At 34.9% G+C, this 15,699-nt stretch overlaps 2 protein-coding genes across 2 annotated transcripts in view; both read right to left on the reverse strand.

Moving 5' to 3' along the window:
* Nucleotides 1-390: 390 nt before the first annotated feature.
* LOC136829706 (zinc finger MYM-type protein 1-like) lies at nt 391-1,032 on the reverse strand. The gene has a single exon (XM_067088504.1). The coding sequence runs from the start codon at nt 1,030-1,032 to the stop codon at nt 391-393; it is 642 nt and encodes a 213-aa protein (XP_066944605.1).
* LOC136829707 (zinc finger MYM-type protein 1-like) overlaps nt 1,032-15,699 on the reverse strand; it is a 24,525-nt gene continuing 9,857 nt past the window's right edge. The window contains exons 2-3 of the mRNA XM_067088505.1: nt 7,117-7,227; nt 1,032-2,100 (exon numbers count right to left, since the gene is read on the reverse strand). Coding sequence (XP_066944606.1) covers nt 1,032-2,100; nt 7,117-7,227 — 1,180 coding nt within the window. The remainder of the gene's footprint in view (nt 2,101-7,116; nt 7,228-15,699) is intronic.

The raw sequence follows: 15,699 nt of genomic DNA on the forward strand, positions 1-15,699 counted from the left end.
TTAACAATAGTTTGTACAAACAGTCAAATGCAGCCTTATAAGGACTAAGGAATGACAGGAATTGTGTAATGGATGTAGGCTGTATTGGCTCTTTGTGAGTAATTTCTTCACCAGAGGGATCTCATATTGTAAATCATTTTGACTGACCGAGTATGCCATTGCATATGCCTTCAAGTCTTCTTCTAACAAGAATGTCTGTCCTCCAGGACAGAGAGCTGAAATACCACAGAAAATTGCATTTGACTCTTTGGAGAAACGACGGTCTAATTCACTAATTAAGCAGTCTAGGACTTCATAGAAAATCCTGATGTGTTGCACATGACATGGAACAGAAGATCCTTGACCACTTGTTTCAAACACGATAAATCCATCAAGCTTTACGAGGTTTCTTTACCCGTTTTCTCTTGTTGTTGTTGGTGTAATGCAGCATTTCCTGCAGAGTTCATTAACCTTCTCAGAGTAATGGTCATTCAAGTCAGAGTTGCGTACATTAACTAAATGTTCATGGAGTGACGAAATTAGATTTGCTGCTTTTCCTAGGTCTGCTTGTTTATCCTGTAGCTGTGTAGACACTTTATTAACTTTTCCAAGAATATCTGTGAAAAATTGCAATAAGTAAACAAACTCTGCATCAATCTGGGCAAGCAAACCGCGAGCGGATACAGCTCGGGCACCAATGTCATCTTCAGAAATTTCCTTCAAAAGTCTCATTATGCATTCCAGACGGAGTAGAGCATTTTCACACGAAGTGGCCCGACACCACCACCTTGTGTCACTGAGATGCTGCAGTTCTCGTACTTGTTCTTCAGGCAACATTTCACGCTGTATCAAAATGAATTTCTCATGAACTACCGAGTTACTAGCAAAGATATAGAGTTCTTCAAGCAAACTAAAGAATTCAGCAGCTTGGGGTACATACTTTGCAACATTTATCAACACTAAATTGAGCCTGTGTCCATAGCAGTGTATATAATATGCAAAAGGAGCTTTATCACGAATTCGTTTCTGAACACCACTAATCCCTCCACTCATCACTGATGCCCCATCAAACCTAATCCTACAAGAGAAGATTTGTAATCCAACCCCAGTTTATCCAAACTCTTCAAAATAATATCTGTGATAGAGGCAGCATCCAACAAGTCCATCTGAGTGAAAGAAATGAAGCACTCCTGAATACAATTTGCTATTTCATCATAAAATCTAATAACTAATGCCAACTGCTCTGCCTTACTAACATCCTTGGCTTCATCAGCTTGAACAGAAAAGTAATGACATGACCTAACTTTTTCTGCAATTTCTTCCTTCACCATACATGCAAGTGTGTCAATCATCTCATTCTGTATTGCAGAACAAGTGTATTTTTCATTTTTTGGACCACTTTCTACTCTATCAGCTATAATAGGATCACGTTTAGCAGTGAATCTGAGAATCTTACGAACATTTCCTGGATTCAGTTCATCATCACCTTCTCTATGTCCTCTCTGCGAAATGTCTTGTGTTACAGTCAACAGGATTATTTCACCTAATGTCTTTATGTAATGACGATTTTCACGAACTTTCTTCTGGTATGCCTCACTTATACACTGAGCAATTGATGTTTTATCAGCTTTATTTCGTTGATAGTCCGCCCATGCAATACAAGAAGTTTTGTGGCACTGTGAGGAAATGTGCTTTTCGATGGCACCATCTTTTCCATGTGCTTTCTTCCATCGTCTAAAGCCACTCTTTATGAATGCTTCATTTGCATTGCCATATGTTGGTGGAGCAAAGTGCCTGCATGCAAAACAGAACATTGCATCTCGTTCTTTAGAATATTCAGCCCATTCATATTTGTCGAACCAAGCCCCCACAAAAGACCGAGCATAAGACTTTCCTTCACTATGCCTTGGATACTCTTTTAAGCGTACCTGAATAGGATTCTCAGAAGCAGATTGAGAAATGTCAGCTGGTGCAGAATCTTCCTTTTTCTGTTTCTTTGTTGGATGATCATGTGAACTTGATCTTGCAGGATTGCCAATACTTTCACGATCACAGTCTCCCTCTGACTTCTTAGCAGGTTTATCAGATTCAAGGTTTACTGTCAATGGTGCATCACATTCACTGCGTTTTTAATTACAAATTTATCCATGATTGTCTATAGTACAATAAAATTATCTGTGATAGTAAGTTCTGAAAAAAAAATTAAATTAAATAATCACACGTAATTCACAATTAACACAACACACCTGTCACCACAGAAAAATGTGATAAAATTTGCGGTTTTGCCGACTACCGACTGGAAGATGATGACAGCACGCACACACACACACTGTCACACACACACATACACACACACTGTCACACACACACATACACACACACACACACACCCACACACACACACACCCACACCCACGCACACACATATATATATATATATATATATATATATATATATATATATATATATATATATATATGTGTGTGTGTGTGTGTGTGTGTGTGTGTATAACATGTATACAGTATAATAAATATATGCACATATAGGCCTACACTATCACTGCCAACATTCACGAATCACAAAAATTATGATACAATTAGACGATTTTTATTATTATAGGAAGTGTTTTCTATGTAAAAATAAAATGGGGTTAATTGTCACCGACTCACCAGCTACTTGTATTTTGGCCTATTTAGTTATTTTCTTTCAAATATGGCTAACGACAATATTTATATTTGGCTTTTGTCAGATCTGTTTGTGAAAAGGTTAACACTGGGTTGAAGGGTTAAAACTTGAGTTGGGATATAGACCTACATCATATAACAAAAAATTAGTGTACATTGTTTGCTACTTTACACCGCCTGTCAGATTCTTCTCATTCTTTTTCTAAGATTTCGTATAATTATTTTTTTACTCTATTTTCGTATCCGCTTCTTATGTGAAACACCCACATACTGTACATAAAGATCGAATATCTCTCATAGCCACTAGTCTACTCCCACTTTGTATGAGACGAAATAATGAATACCACTTATGCTCAAATGCACTTATGCACAAATAATTATGCTTTAGACACTCAATAAGACACTAATCGGGTAAAACTGACTTTTGGCTCACAGTCTCACAGAAACAGACTACATGTACTGATCACATCATCACATCATACATGGACGTGAAACATACGCGTCTGATTCGCGTCACACACACACACAAGCGGGCGAGGAGGACGGAGGTGTAAAAAAAATTCCAATAATTTTAATCTAGCAACGTTACCATTTTTTTTTTTTTTTTTTGTGATTACGTCTAGTTATTGTGATAGGATGGGATATTTGAGTGTATATATAGTATACTGTATAATTTATAAGGTATATATTTATATTATATATTATATTATATTATTATATATGCCTAAACTAAGCTTATTTAGAATTAGGATATGGAAACAAAAACTGGGGGGGCCAAGCTGGGGGCCAGCCAAAAAACTGGGGCCATGGCCCCCTTGGCCCCCTAGAATCGCCACTGTATATATATATATATATGTATATATATATGTATATATATATATATATATGTATATATATATATATATATATGTATATAGGCTATATATATATATGTATATATATGTATATATATATATATATATATATATATATATATATATATGTATATATATATATATATATATATATATATATATATATATATATATATATATATATATATATATATATATATATATATATATGTATATATATATATATATATATGTATATATATATATATATATGTATATATATATATGTATATATATATATATATGTATATATATATATGTATATATATATATATGTATATATATATATATATATATATATATGTATATATATATATGTATATATATATATATGTATATATATATATATATATATATATATATATATATGTATATATATATATATATATGTATATATATATATGTATATATATATATATATATATATATATATATATATATATATATATATGTATATATATATATATATATATATGTATATATATATATATATATATGTATATATATATAATGTATATATATATGTATATATATATATATATATATATATATATATATATATATATATATATATATATTATTTTAACATTATACTCAACATGATAACTTTAATCGCCTATAATCCGTTCTGTATCTTCAATAACAGTTATTGGTAGTTTGACCCTTTAAGGATTCACTTAAACTTCATCATGTTAAAAGTTAACCATATATTTAATATTGATTTTCCAAAGTAAATCTGTCATGTGTTATTGGCGAACTGATATTTCTGTAAAGCGCTGTAACATTCCAATCGGCTCCAAACAAATGGTGATCCTTTACAAAGTCGGTATTGTCATCCAGCAAAACATATCACACAAGCTACACATTTCCCTAAACCTTTCGGCAACCACGGGTCGAATAGTTACTGGCACTTCTGGTGTGGGAGTCCCAATGCTTACGAGAGCTGGTTTGTAGATTTTTATAGGTTTCCAGTATTGCCATATGTTCCTGCTGGAAAGTTTTCCGATATGGTGTCTGGGAAATGAACGAAATGTGGAATATAGAGTCGATTTGAAAATTCGAAAGTAAAAGAAAACTTTCTTATTATTTGGCATCAATGTTATTCCACCGTAAGCGTATCCTTTTATAAGCACGTACAAGAAGATATCCATACGTTGATGTGAGTAATCACAAAAAAAACACACACACACAAAGGAAGAAAGAAAAAATCAAAGACAAAAAGCGGAGAAATAGGTAATGGCAATGACGTTCATAAATCTTAACGCAACGTAACCTGTAGCATCGCGTATTGCTTGGAATGTATTCGGTGTCCAGGTACGTTTGTTCCATTCTTTTTATTTATTCATAACTAAGAAACACCTTACTATCCATGCTTATTTGCACAACATTATCTGATTTTACTTGCATAAAAGTGAAAGAGAGAGAGAGAAAGAGCCATGATCCTGGGCTATTCCTGAACTCACAAAGCCACTGGTTCCAAACAAAGATCCTCCTTTGACAAAAATATCCGCTTCATAGTTTTTCCCTCACTTTTCATAAGGACACCAACTTATTCTGAGGGTTCCTCCTCCTCCTCCCCCTCCTCTGGGCCTTTCTTTCTCCACATGACAGTCTCTCCCTATTCGGACTTATACGTTGAGGGGAAAGGTGAAAAAATTGCTTTTGTGAAAGCGTTTGTTTTTTGCGTATCTTGAAGGCGTCTTCTTCTTCCCCGGAAGTGTTAAGCGTCTTCATGAATATGCAAGGGCTTTTCTTTTGAAATCTTGAGCGTGTTGTCCTTTGTTTCTAGTTTCACGACATATGAAGGTTTGTTTACATATAAAAGTGAAATTGCAAGTTTGTCTAGAATGAAAAAAGGGGGAAATTTGAGTGAAACAGAAATGAGTGTATGTAAATCCTCAGAGAAACATCCTGAATGAAATTTTATGTTGTGTATATACACGTGTACCTTCAGCAGAACAACGATAATTCCTGAAGATTCAAGGGCGATGTATTCCAGCTCGGTTACTGATAATCAAAGACAACATAACAGTTAGATGAAAGTATCGAATTTGCGACGAGAAGAGAGAAATTTTGTAGCGGTGCTACGAAATGTTGCCATGAGAAAAGACTATTGGATATCGATGCCAAATACTGCTAACGTCGAAACATTTCCAAGTGCTTTATTATAACTTCTTAACAAGTGCTAGTCTCTTACGAGTAAATCTTTCTTCTGTATTTCTGTTCGTGTTGCCCTGAATAGCTTTCCCCGATATCCCTCGAGTTTGCCTCATCACACATCAATCAGGAAGACTCATCTCACTTTTCCTTTCAACGCTGAAATTTGCTATTTTTAATAAATGCCTTTTACTGCAAATGAAAGAGAAAGGAAGGGTTGGTATGAAACGCCTTCTGCTTCAGTCTGTATTCTGTAACACAGTAACTAAAGAAGACGAATTCTTTATTATAAATAGCGCTGAAGTCTTTCCAACTTGATGACACAGAATGTCAGTTTATTCGAAATAGGTCCAAGCGTAATAACTAAACAGCCTTCGTTTTCTGCACATTATTTTTTTTCACTTGCTTGTGTCATCATTTAATACTTCTTTAATGTCAGTTATCAAAAATGTAATATTACAGAATTATCAAGCGAACCTCCCAGAATATAGGCATAACATTCAACCAGAAACTATTCCTCAATTCTAAAATTAAATACGAAAGATGATGAGCTTTCTTCATGCAGGTAATCTGAAGTACTTTACATTTTCAAATTCTGTGACTGGGTGTTCAGCCTGACAGGGCATATATCACACTAATCTTACTTTTGGGCTACAGCGAATTGACATTAGAACGTTGAAAAATTTGAAACATTTTTGTATCATCGATAGATAAAGATAATTTCTTTGGAAGCTTGAAATTCAAGTCAATGGCCCCTGACTACTACTACTAGTAATAATAATAATGCAAGAAGGAGGTAGCATGATAAGAGATGAATGAGGTTATTGTGAATGAAGTGTCGAGTTACTGATGTTCGCAAATGATGTAAGGCGGCTGGTGATGGTGGAGATATGTTGCAGGGACTGGGGAAAACTTTCCAAGGTGCCTTGAGATGATCTATATGAAACTCAGCCATAACAAGAGTAAGGTTTTGAAGGTAACTGCAGGTAGTAAACTCACTAGAACTTGCAACTGTTATTAAGAAATCAGGTTCGTTAATCTTATAAAATATTTTATTTCTTGAAGCTTTTACAAAAATCATTTTGATATTTAGTTAAATGAAAATATTATAATTAACATTTTCTTGTTAACTTGATTTTACCAAATGAATAATAATGTCTTTTCATAAAACTGATCTAGCTGTTCAAAAAATATAAGTTTGCACTTTGCACCCATTTACGAAAATCAGCCAATATTATCGAAATACCCGTTAATTACTCTCACAAACATGATAAAAGTAATTTTTATTAGACATATAAAGACATAAAATTAACCCCAAGAATTAATTCCAAGTTTCTTGCAGTACTTGCTTTTTGCTGTGGATGAGGGGGGACGTTAGGGAGATAGTTGGGAAACCATCTACTTGAGTCTAGGCAGATTCTCCAAAGATTCAAAGTTGTTTTGTAAGCTTGGGAGAGCCAGGAACTTTGCATCCAGACCCTTGTTGTTATGCACACTACAACCCTTTTCATTTCTGTCGTGCATAATCCGGATGACATAAAGATATAACGCTAAAATGACAGGTAAAGCCGTACAACTATTCTCATTTTTCTTCAAAATATGCACAGAATCTGAGATCTTCAACTGTTACCATTCGTCTCTCTCTCTCTCTCTCTCTCTCTCTCTCTCTCTCTCTCTCTCTCTCTCTCTCTCTCTCTCTCTCTCCTTTTCCTCCCGGAGGATGAAACGATATCCAAAATACTACCTATAACAACACCTAGAACAGTTACGAATTTGATATGTGCTTTCCTTTAGTAAGGATATTTATATCTATGCTCTGTCTCTGTGGAGAACGTAGAGTGTTACCCTTTTGCCTTGGGGACCATAGAGAGAGAGAGAGAGAGAGAGAGAGAGAGAGAGAGAGAGAGAGAGAGAGAGAGAGAGAGAGAGAGAGACTTAGGAGAACCACGCTACTGGGCCCTTCCATAATTCATACCTGCCGAAAATATTGCTCATTTCATAATTCAAAACTAAGGGACAGGTTCGGAAACAGCTTGGAGTGATTGACTTCCATTCTTCATTCACTCTGTTTACCAAAATCAAAAGAAACCGAAGGTCATTCAGAGAGCAAGGTCGTTCCAAAATCAATATCTGATCACCTGGAATCAGTAAATATAAAAATTGATTTTCGCTTGTTCCAGTTCGTATGGAATTTCACAATCTTTTCCAGCGGTCGTGTCTGCATATTTTTTGACAGTGGTTAAGCGATATACTGAAACCAATCATTATTCAGGTGTTAATTCTCCAATTTTTCTTTTCATAGATAACATGAGCATATCAATCCTCCCTTCTGTTTACCGTATCTCCATTCGTTATATTCTCAGGCCTGTTAACTAAGCTTGATTATTTTTTATGGATTTCTTCACAAGCAAAATGCTTCCTGTAATCCCCATAGCTTATGGTTTTAAATCTTGAAATCGTTCAGAATCGCTGTGTCATTTTAATATCAGAACAATGTAGCCATTTAGCTCATTAACGCATGGCCCATTATTCAAAATCTAAGACATGATCAAAAGATGGAAATAAAACATTGCATTTGCAACCGTCTCAAGATAAATCAAGTTCCGCTTTGATTTCCTGAGTTCAATCTTTATTTCGAAATAAAAAAAATGGTATATTTAAGCAGAAAGCCAATTTTAACAGAAAGCAGAAGAGACAAAAAATAACTTTTCTCAATATGTTTTCTGGTTAGGATGACAGCGGCTGCAGTTTCAGTGAACAAAATGATTGCTGAAGATATTGCAGAAAATTATCCGAAAAATGAGTCACCTCAACTTGTTTCAGTGACAACAGCTAAACTGCAACTGCTCTGTATTGGTCAAAAGTGCGCAGTCAACTATGTGCTTGCAAAAGTTCCTGTTTTGACAGAATTTAAGACCCCTAAACTGTAGAGCATTCGTTCACTATCAAGCTGCGAGAGTGTAAAACTTTAAATTAACTGTAACAGTTACAACATGCCATATCATCTCTCTTTTTCGGGAATGAATTTTATGCTTAACTAAAATGACTTTTCGTTATGAACATCTTACAACTGGATCACTCCTGATCCTCGACATTCAAGTACTGTTTGCAATGGATAAAATTACATATTTATGTTGCATGATACTTTTCATTCATCCAAAAACGTTTTAGGCTTCAATTCGGGGAATAAAGTGCTGAATACTTTATATTTTGGAATAAAATTTAAAATTTGTTGGGAATGTTTGAATTATATCATGGCGCTGGAGCCACAGTGGATCCATAACAATTATATCTTTGCTTATAACTTTTCCTTAATTCTCGATTCAAATGCATATATAAAATCCACGTCAAAACAAAAACTGCCAAATTATGCGTGTGCGTTATTTTTTACGTATGGTTGTATGCTTTTATTATGCATACACTAGTGACCTCGCACAACAAAAGGTCCATTTTTCATTCTCAACTTAACTGTTGAAGCAGAAGTTTTCGCTGGAGAGGTCCCATCATAAAATGGTTTTTTTTCTCTGGCAATTTAAATACATTTTGATTTTAGCAGAAAGGGATGAAGAAGATTACAATGTTCCAGGGCACCTTCTCTTGGATAAGTGTTTTATCTCTCTCTCTCCTTGGACTGAAAATAGCTGGAACATCTGCGTGGGTTCCTCAGTTAGCTGGGCAAAATCAGGGGATACACAGAGCTCAATAGCAGACCGGCCATGTTGATCTGTGGAATTTGAATGTATCTACTCACTGTGCTTTTGCATTACAGTCTCCACAAATAACGAATGAAGCTTTGAATCCTGAGACTGAGCCATACTAATCCTTTCCAAGAGACAGTCATATATAGAAACGCCGATACTTAAATTGCGGTAAACTGCAAATACGTAAACGTTGTAGAACTTACTGAAAATTTGAAAGCAAAGAACTTCATGACAATTACACTCCAAAATTTCCTGACGATAAATAGGTCGTCCGGACCTATTGTATACAGCAATACCTTGCGCATGTGGGATGTTGTAACGATAAATAAAATCAGGCCCATCAAACCCCGGGATTCAAAACTCAACGTTAGACTTGTTAATACTTACAAGAGTCTCGGATAAACGCATCAAATCGTAGTTAGGGGCACAACTCTGGAGATCAAGAAAATTGGACCTCAAGTCCCGAATATTTGAGTAAAGTACTTTGCAATTTTTCTTTCTGTAATGAGTAACAGGCACAGGGTTTAGCTCAGTGTCTCCAGAAAGAATTAAAATTAAAACTCCTCTATAAAATCAGTATCAAAACTAATAGATAGACTCAAAACAACAGGAACGTTCCAAAAATCAACAGAACCAATAAACAACAATACGATAAACAACATCAACAGTATTTACACTAGTTACAAAAATTCTGTTTTGAAGTATACACGACGTGGTAAAAACCTCTGCAGTTATTTCATGATTTTATCGTAAAGTGAATATTTCTCTGTTTTGCCTTAGTCACCAGAAACTGGTTTACGACTTTTGCTTCCCCTTCAAGGGTTTTGTATGTAATATTTGTATAGTTTATATTTACCGGCTCGTTTTTCTTTTTTTTTATATGTCGACAAGCGGAGTTTTCGTCCTTAGTGTTTGCCTTGTTCCTAGAGCAGTTTCATTTAGGGACGTTTTGTTTGTATAAGTTTTTGTTATAATAAATCAACTGTTAAAGTTGTGTTTGGTTTCGTTATCCCTCTCTTGAGTGAATCTTCTTGCCAGAGTTCTATGCTTTATCTTAAATGTTTGTCTAGTGTTGGCAACCGATTGGTAAAGATACCGTTGAATGTAAACAATTTGTTTCGGCTTCGGGATAAAATCCTGAGACTCATAACAACACCAAATCCGTCATCATGCTTTGTTCCTATTCAGTACTGGGTGTCCTTTCAGTTCCAGATAAAATCATAGTCTGGTGCTTTCCTTCTTTTAAGTTTCTTCATTACTTATTGCACTTCAGAACCCGTGACTTCATCACTGATACATTCACGCCCACTTCGTCTTCTGGTACGTCAGTCAAATGATCCTGCTTGATATCTCTCATGACCTCACAAACATGTCCCGCTCAGCGTTGTCTATCGACGGACGTTATCGTTGACCCTTCCCTCATTCTGAAAGGTCTTTTCCTCTATTTCTTTTCCGCCGTCGATATTTCACTGACCTCTGAATGCATGGTATTCCTGTTTTCTCAAGTTCCCACCTTTCTCTTCTTGCTCTTTATTCAACTTCACTATCTAGGGCTGAGTAATTAGCACGTTCTACTTTGCGTTTTCCAACTCTTTTGCTTCTTTCATTTTCTTACATTGTCTCCAAGATTTCATTCAATTTCCTGGGTTTCTGTCCGATTACCCCGTATCCCAATACATCATTTCCAACATACTGATATACATCCAGTGTAGCTAAAACATAAAGATAGATCATTATCGATACAGTGAATATGGAACAAAATGAGCATCTCATTAGTGGAATCGCTAAAACGAAATATTTGCTTATATTCCAACTCACAACGGACTTCCCAATTTTGAGCAGAATCTCAGAAAAGCAAATAGACGCGAAACCAATGATTATTCAGACGACAAATATGCAATTCTTCGTTTTGCAAATAATGAAACCTCCGTCACTTCCTTTGCAGTTGAAGTCGAAATTAATGAGGTGGATTGTGTGACGGTTTCATGCATCGACAAAATATTTCCTCGAACCCTAAAGACTTAACTGGAATGATTTCAAACCCTAAAATAACTTGTCCAGAGCCCCGGAATAATTACCGTTAAGACTCAACAAGACGATGTTTAGTTTATGAATGTGGTTCTATTTATTCGTTGATAATTGATGCGGTCGTAACACATTGCATTTTTATTTTACTTACTCAATGAAAATAAGGTTTTTATTTCCTGTATGATACTATTTATCTATAAGTTTTCTCGTCGAGAATATGTTACAATGATTAAAAATCAATGCCCTTTAATTCTAGAACGTAGGCCGGATGCTGTCAGAGAAACAACAGAGCTTCGCTAATTCCTGTTGATATATGTTTGCTTTTGCAAGCATCTGTGAACCCAGTGTTTTTTAATATTTATCTATAAAATATTTTGCATATTTATTTATAGAGGCAATCTTTCAACATTAGATTTTTATATCTTTAATTACATTAAAATCGCGTAAATGATATATGGTTCTACCATAAGTGATCAAAGTCTGGAAGATGCTTTTCAGAAAATCTTGTGATTTTGATAAATATATTGAAAAGGCTTTTCTTCTCTGTTATATGCTAATATATTTAAAATCAGGTTTTTATAGAAAATCTCGGGTTATTCTAATAATAATCTAATTATCAACATAATAAGTAGATATGACTAGGAATTATGAGAAACTAAAGGTGGAATGGAATGGAATATAAAACTTAGGCCCAAGGCCAAATGCAGGGACTTACGAGGTCATTCAGCGTTGAAAGGAAAATGAGAGCAAAAAGGTTTTAAAGGTGTGAGATGGAAGCAAAAGTATGAACGGAGTTAGAGAAAAAGGAATGAAAGGGTTGCATCTATGACCTATGCATGCAAAAACTACTTTTGTACAATAAAGCTTCTCTGAATTTTCTTTTAAATAGCTTCCTTCTTATATAAATTTGATGTCCACATCTTGCAGAGTTAAGATAAATTAATCGGGAAATTTTGATGCTTAAATTAACATATTATTGTGTATTCTCCCTTAGTAAGTTTACGAAAATCATAATGAGGTGTACAAGTTGAAAAGATGACTTCCTTCCTCCCCTACGTAATTACTTCTCTACAGACCAATGGCAATAATATCGAAGAGGAGTTTATTACATAACAGATCGCACTTGCTCTATGTGGAATGGGAGTATCATTAGCAACTTATCACGAGAAGATTAACCTGAAAGAAACAATGCCTTGCCACAGAGTCAAAAAGGAAATTATACATGATATTTTAAAGAAGTCATTATCCTGCTACTGAGTTTGATTTACAAAAGTTGATTGTAGCAATTTATGAGGAATAAAAAGAGGATGATTGGTTTTTTTTCGTTTAAATCATTAAGTTTTTAAAGGTGATGAGGTTCTTTGCAGGGTTATATAATATATACAGACGACCATAAACGTTCACCCATTTTAAAAGACTGTTGCGTACACCATCATCTTCAGCCATAAAAAGAATGATCTGTTACGTGCCTCGGCTATCTTTAACACGTTCCTAAAGTCTAAAATAATCTTTTATGTTCTTTTTAACGCCGACAATACTCATTCATGAGTATCTGGAATCAACAATGACTTTGTCATGATAAATCTTCCCTTCCCTAACATCATTTCCAGAAGATGAAAGCTGTTCCAGACTTTAGTATACAGTATACCTACAACTGTGGAGGGATGCTTGACCAATGCAGGGGAATACAGTCAGTCCTACCGCAAGCTACTTTTCCTTTTATTATTATTAGTATCTATCAGCAGAAAACTACAGAGGATCCAGCAACATTTAATTAGTAATGGGTATCTGAACAACAGGATTAAGGGGAACTTACTTCTAAACTGACACTAACAACCAGGACTTTTAAACTAAGAGGCGGAGCCTTTCTGGTTTATGCAAAATCTTGAAAACGAACAACCGCCACTGAAGTCGTTCCTGATGAATCCTACGACAGGACGTCACACAGTAATGTCAACCGCACTCGCCTGACGTCCTTGGTTAACAGGACTACCAGGAAATGTGTGAATATACACAAAGAAATTTGATAATATATTGTACATGTTAGTAATTAATAATACATCAACTGGGAAAAGCTATGTTCAATATATTCTGTGTACTGGTGAAACATCGTGAATCTCTTCTAAAGAAGTTACAACTGTATGAGTATCAGTCGAGATGTGTAACGATCCTTTGTATAGCAAAGGAACCCCAACAAAATGTTTAAACTTTAAGGTAAACGTGAGTATATGAAAATAAGACCTCATATTGTAAGCTTGCAGCTCACGAAGTAATGTATTAATGATTTCCAACTCTGCTGTTTCTGTCAGTCTGGTCAGGTAAAGAATGTCTGTTGTAGCAGCCTGAGTATTGTGATTACAGCAAGTAGTGGCACTCCACCTCGCTGCCAACCTCAGTGAGATATGGAGCCTCCCCAGTGTGTATGATCGTCATTCTTGTATTATATACTATTTGTGACTTCTCACACTCTATCGATCACCGTCAACAACAATTCCCACCCATTCTTATTCACCTGTGGCGTGTGTGATAAATAGTCTGCTCTAAAAATGATAATAATCATCAATAGACCTACGCGCTCCTTCCGATCTTTCTGTGTTCTTTTCCCATCTTGGAATATGCCGTCAGAGAATTTTGACGCCCTCCTCAAGCTCATACCAACAAGGGAACACCTGCAGTTTTACGTGAATGTCGGGATAGACAAGTGATACCAAGATCGTTCATAACCAATTCCTTGCTGAAATTAAAGACCAACCCTTCGGTGAAATACAACGTGCCATATTGGAAAAACATATCAACATCAAAACATTGAAACCAAAGAATTTTGAAGATCTCACGAGAAAGACGACATTTTGAAGCCTCAATACCACCAGATTGGAGAGATTCCCTCCGTGAATATTGTCGTGAATGAGAATCAAATTATTATCGGAAACTGAAACGGAAACACGATAATAAAATGAAACTGTTGATTGAAAGAAGCCCTTGGACCAACAACGCCAATCATGAATGTGTCGTCAACTTATCAAACAAACAATGTATAGAAATGTAACTAGTGTAGGCTACGGTTTTAAACTTTGCTTTATCTCTGGCGGAAGGAACAGTGTGGAAATAACTAAGGACTATGTAATTTGGAAAAATATAGTGATTTAATGAATGAAGAAGTGAACATGGTTAAAGGGTGATTTATGGAAGTATGAAAAAAATCCAGACTACAAACGTCCCCAAAGATTTGTAGTTTACTATTAATGAACTGAAAAAGATAAAAATATACACATGACAAAAGCAAGATAAATCAGGCGCCCTTGTAATTTTTAAATAAAAGTGGATATATAGAAAAATGCAAAATCTTTTAGGTGATGATAACACCTTATAAAGAATTAAATAAGAACCCGATGAACAATGTGAATAATTAGTTTCAATAAGAAAGTGAAAAACCTGTTAAAAGGTAACGAAAGCCTTATAAAGAAGTTGTGTGTGACCTCCCCATCGCTACCATACATGTATGGTACAATAAAAACTCACAAAGCAAACTTTCCTGCCAGGCCAATTATTAGTTCAGTTGGTTCCGCATCATACAAGCTAGCGAAGTACTTAGTAGATATTCTCAACCCATTGGTAGGTACCATCTCAAATGCAAATATATCAAGAATAATGTGGATGATAAATAAACTGAAATAGTGTAGAGATTAATAGTGAATCAGGCTTGTAAGTTTTGATGTTGTATCACTATTCACAAAGGTGCCAATAGATGATCTGATGGCGTTTTTATCTGAATTGTTAGAGAACACACAGCTGGATATCCCATTTTCTAAAAGTACTTTAATTGAACTGATTAAATTGTGTAAAAGATTGTAAATTTGAATTTAATGGTAAATTTTACTCACAAATTTTGGTATGGCAATGAAACCCTCTATCCCCAGTGTTAATGCTTATATATGGAATTTTGAAAGAAGATGTTAAACAACATAATCACGTAATGTAACATGGTTTAGGTATGTTGACGACATAGATTGTGTATGGCCAGGAACCCAAGATGTAAAAAACTTTTTGCTAAGTTAAATCAATTAGTACCATCAATTAAATTCACGATGGAAATGGAAAATGATGGGTGCTTACCGTTTCTGAATGTCCTCATGCGAAGAAATAGTAGTGGGTTTAAATAGTGTGTATAGAAAACCCACTAATAGCCTCTTCCTATAATACATTTCTATTCTGGACAAAGCAATGGGTTAAAAAGTCAGTGTTTTCATCTATGTTTA

The sequence above is a fragment of the Macrobrachium rosenbergii genome, chromosome 45 (genome assembly GCF_040412425.1).
Source record: "Macrobrachium rosenbergii isolate ZJJX-2024 chromosome 45, ASM4041242v1, whole genome shotgun sequence".
Lineage (NCBI taxonomy): Eukaryota > Metazoa > Arthropoda > Malacostraca > Decapoda > Palaemonidae > Macrobrachium > Macrobrachium rosenbergii.

What these genes read in the sequence shown, in the direction of transcription:
- LOC136829706 (XM_067088504.1), bottom strand. Translation starts at nt 1,032, where the DNA reads ATGAGTGGAGGGATTAGTGGTGTTCAGAAACGAATTCGTGATAAAGCT.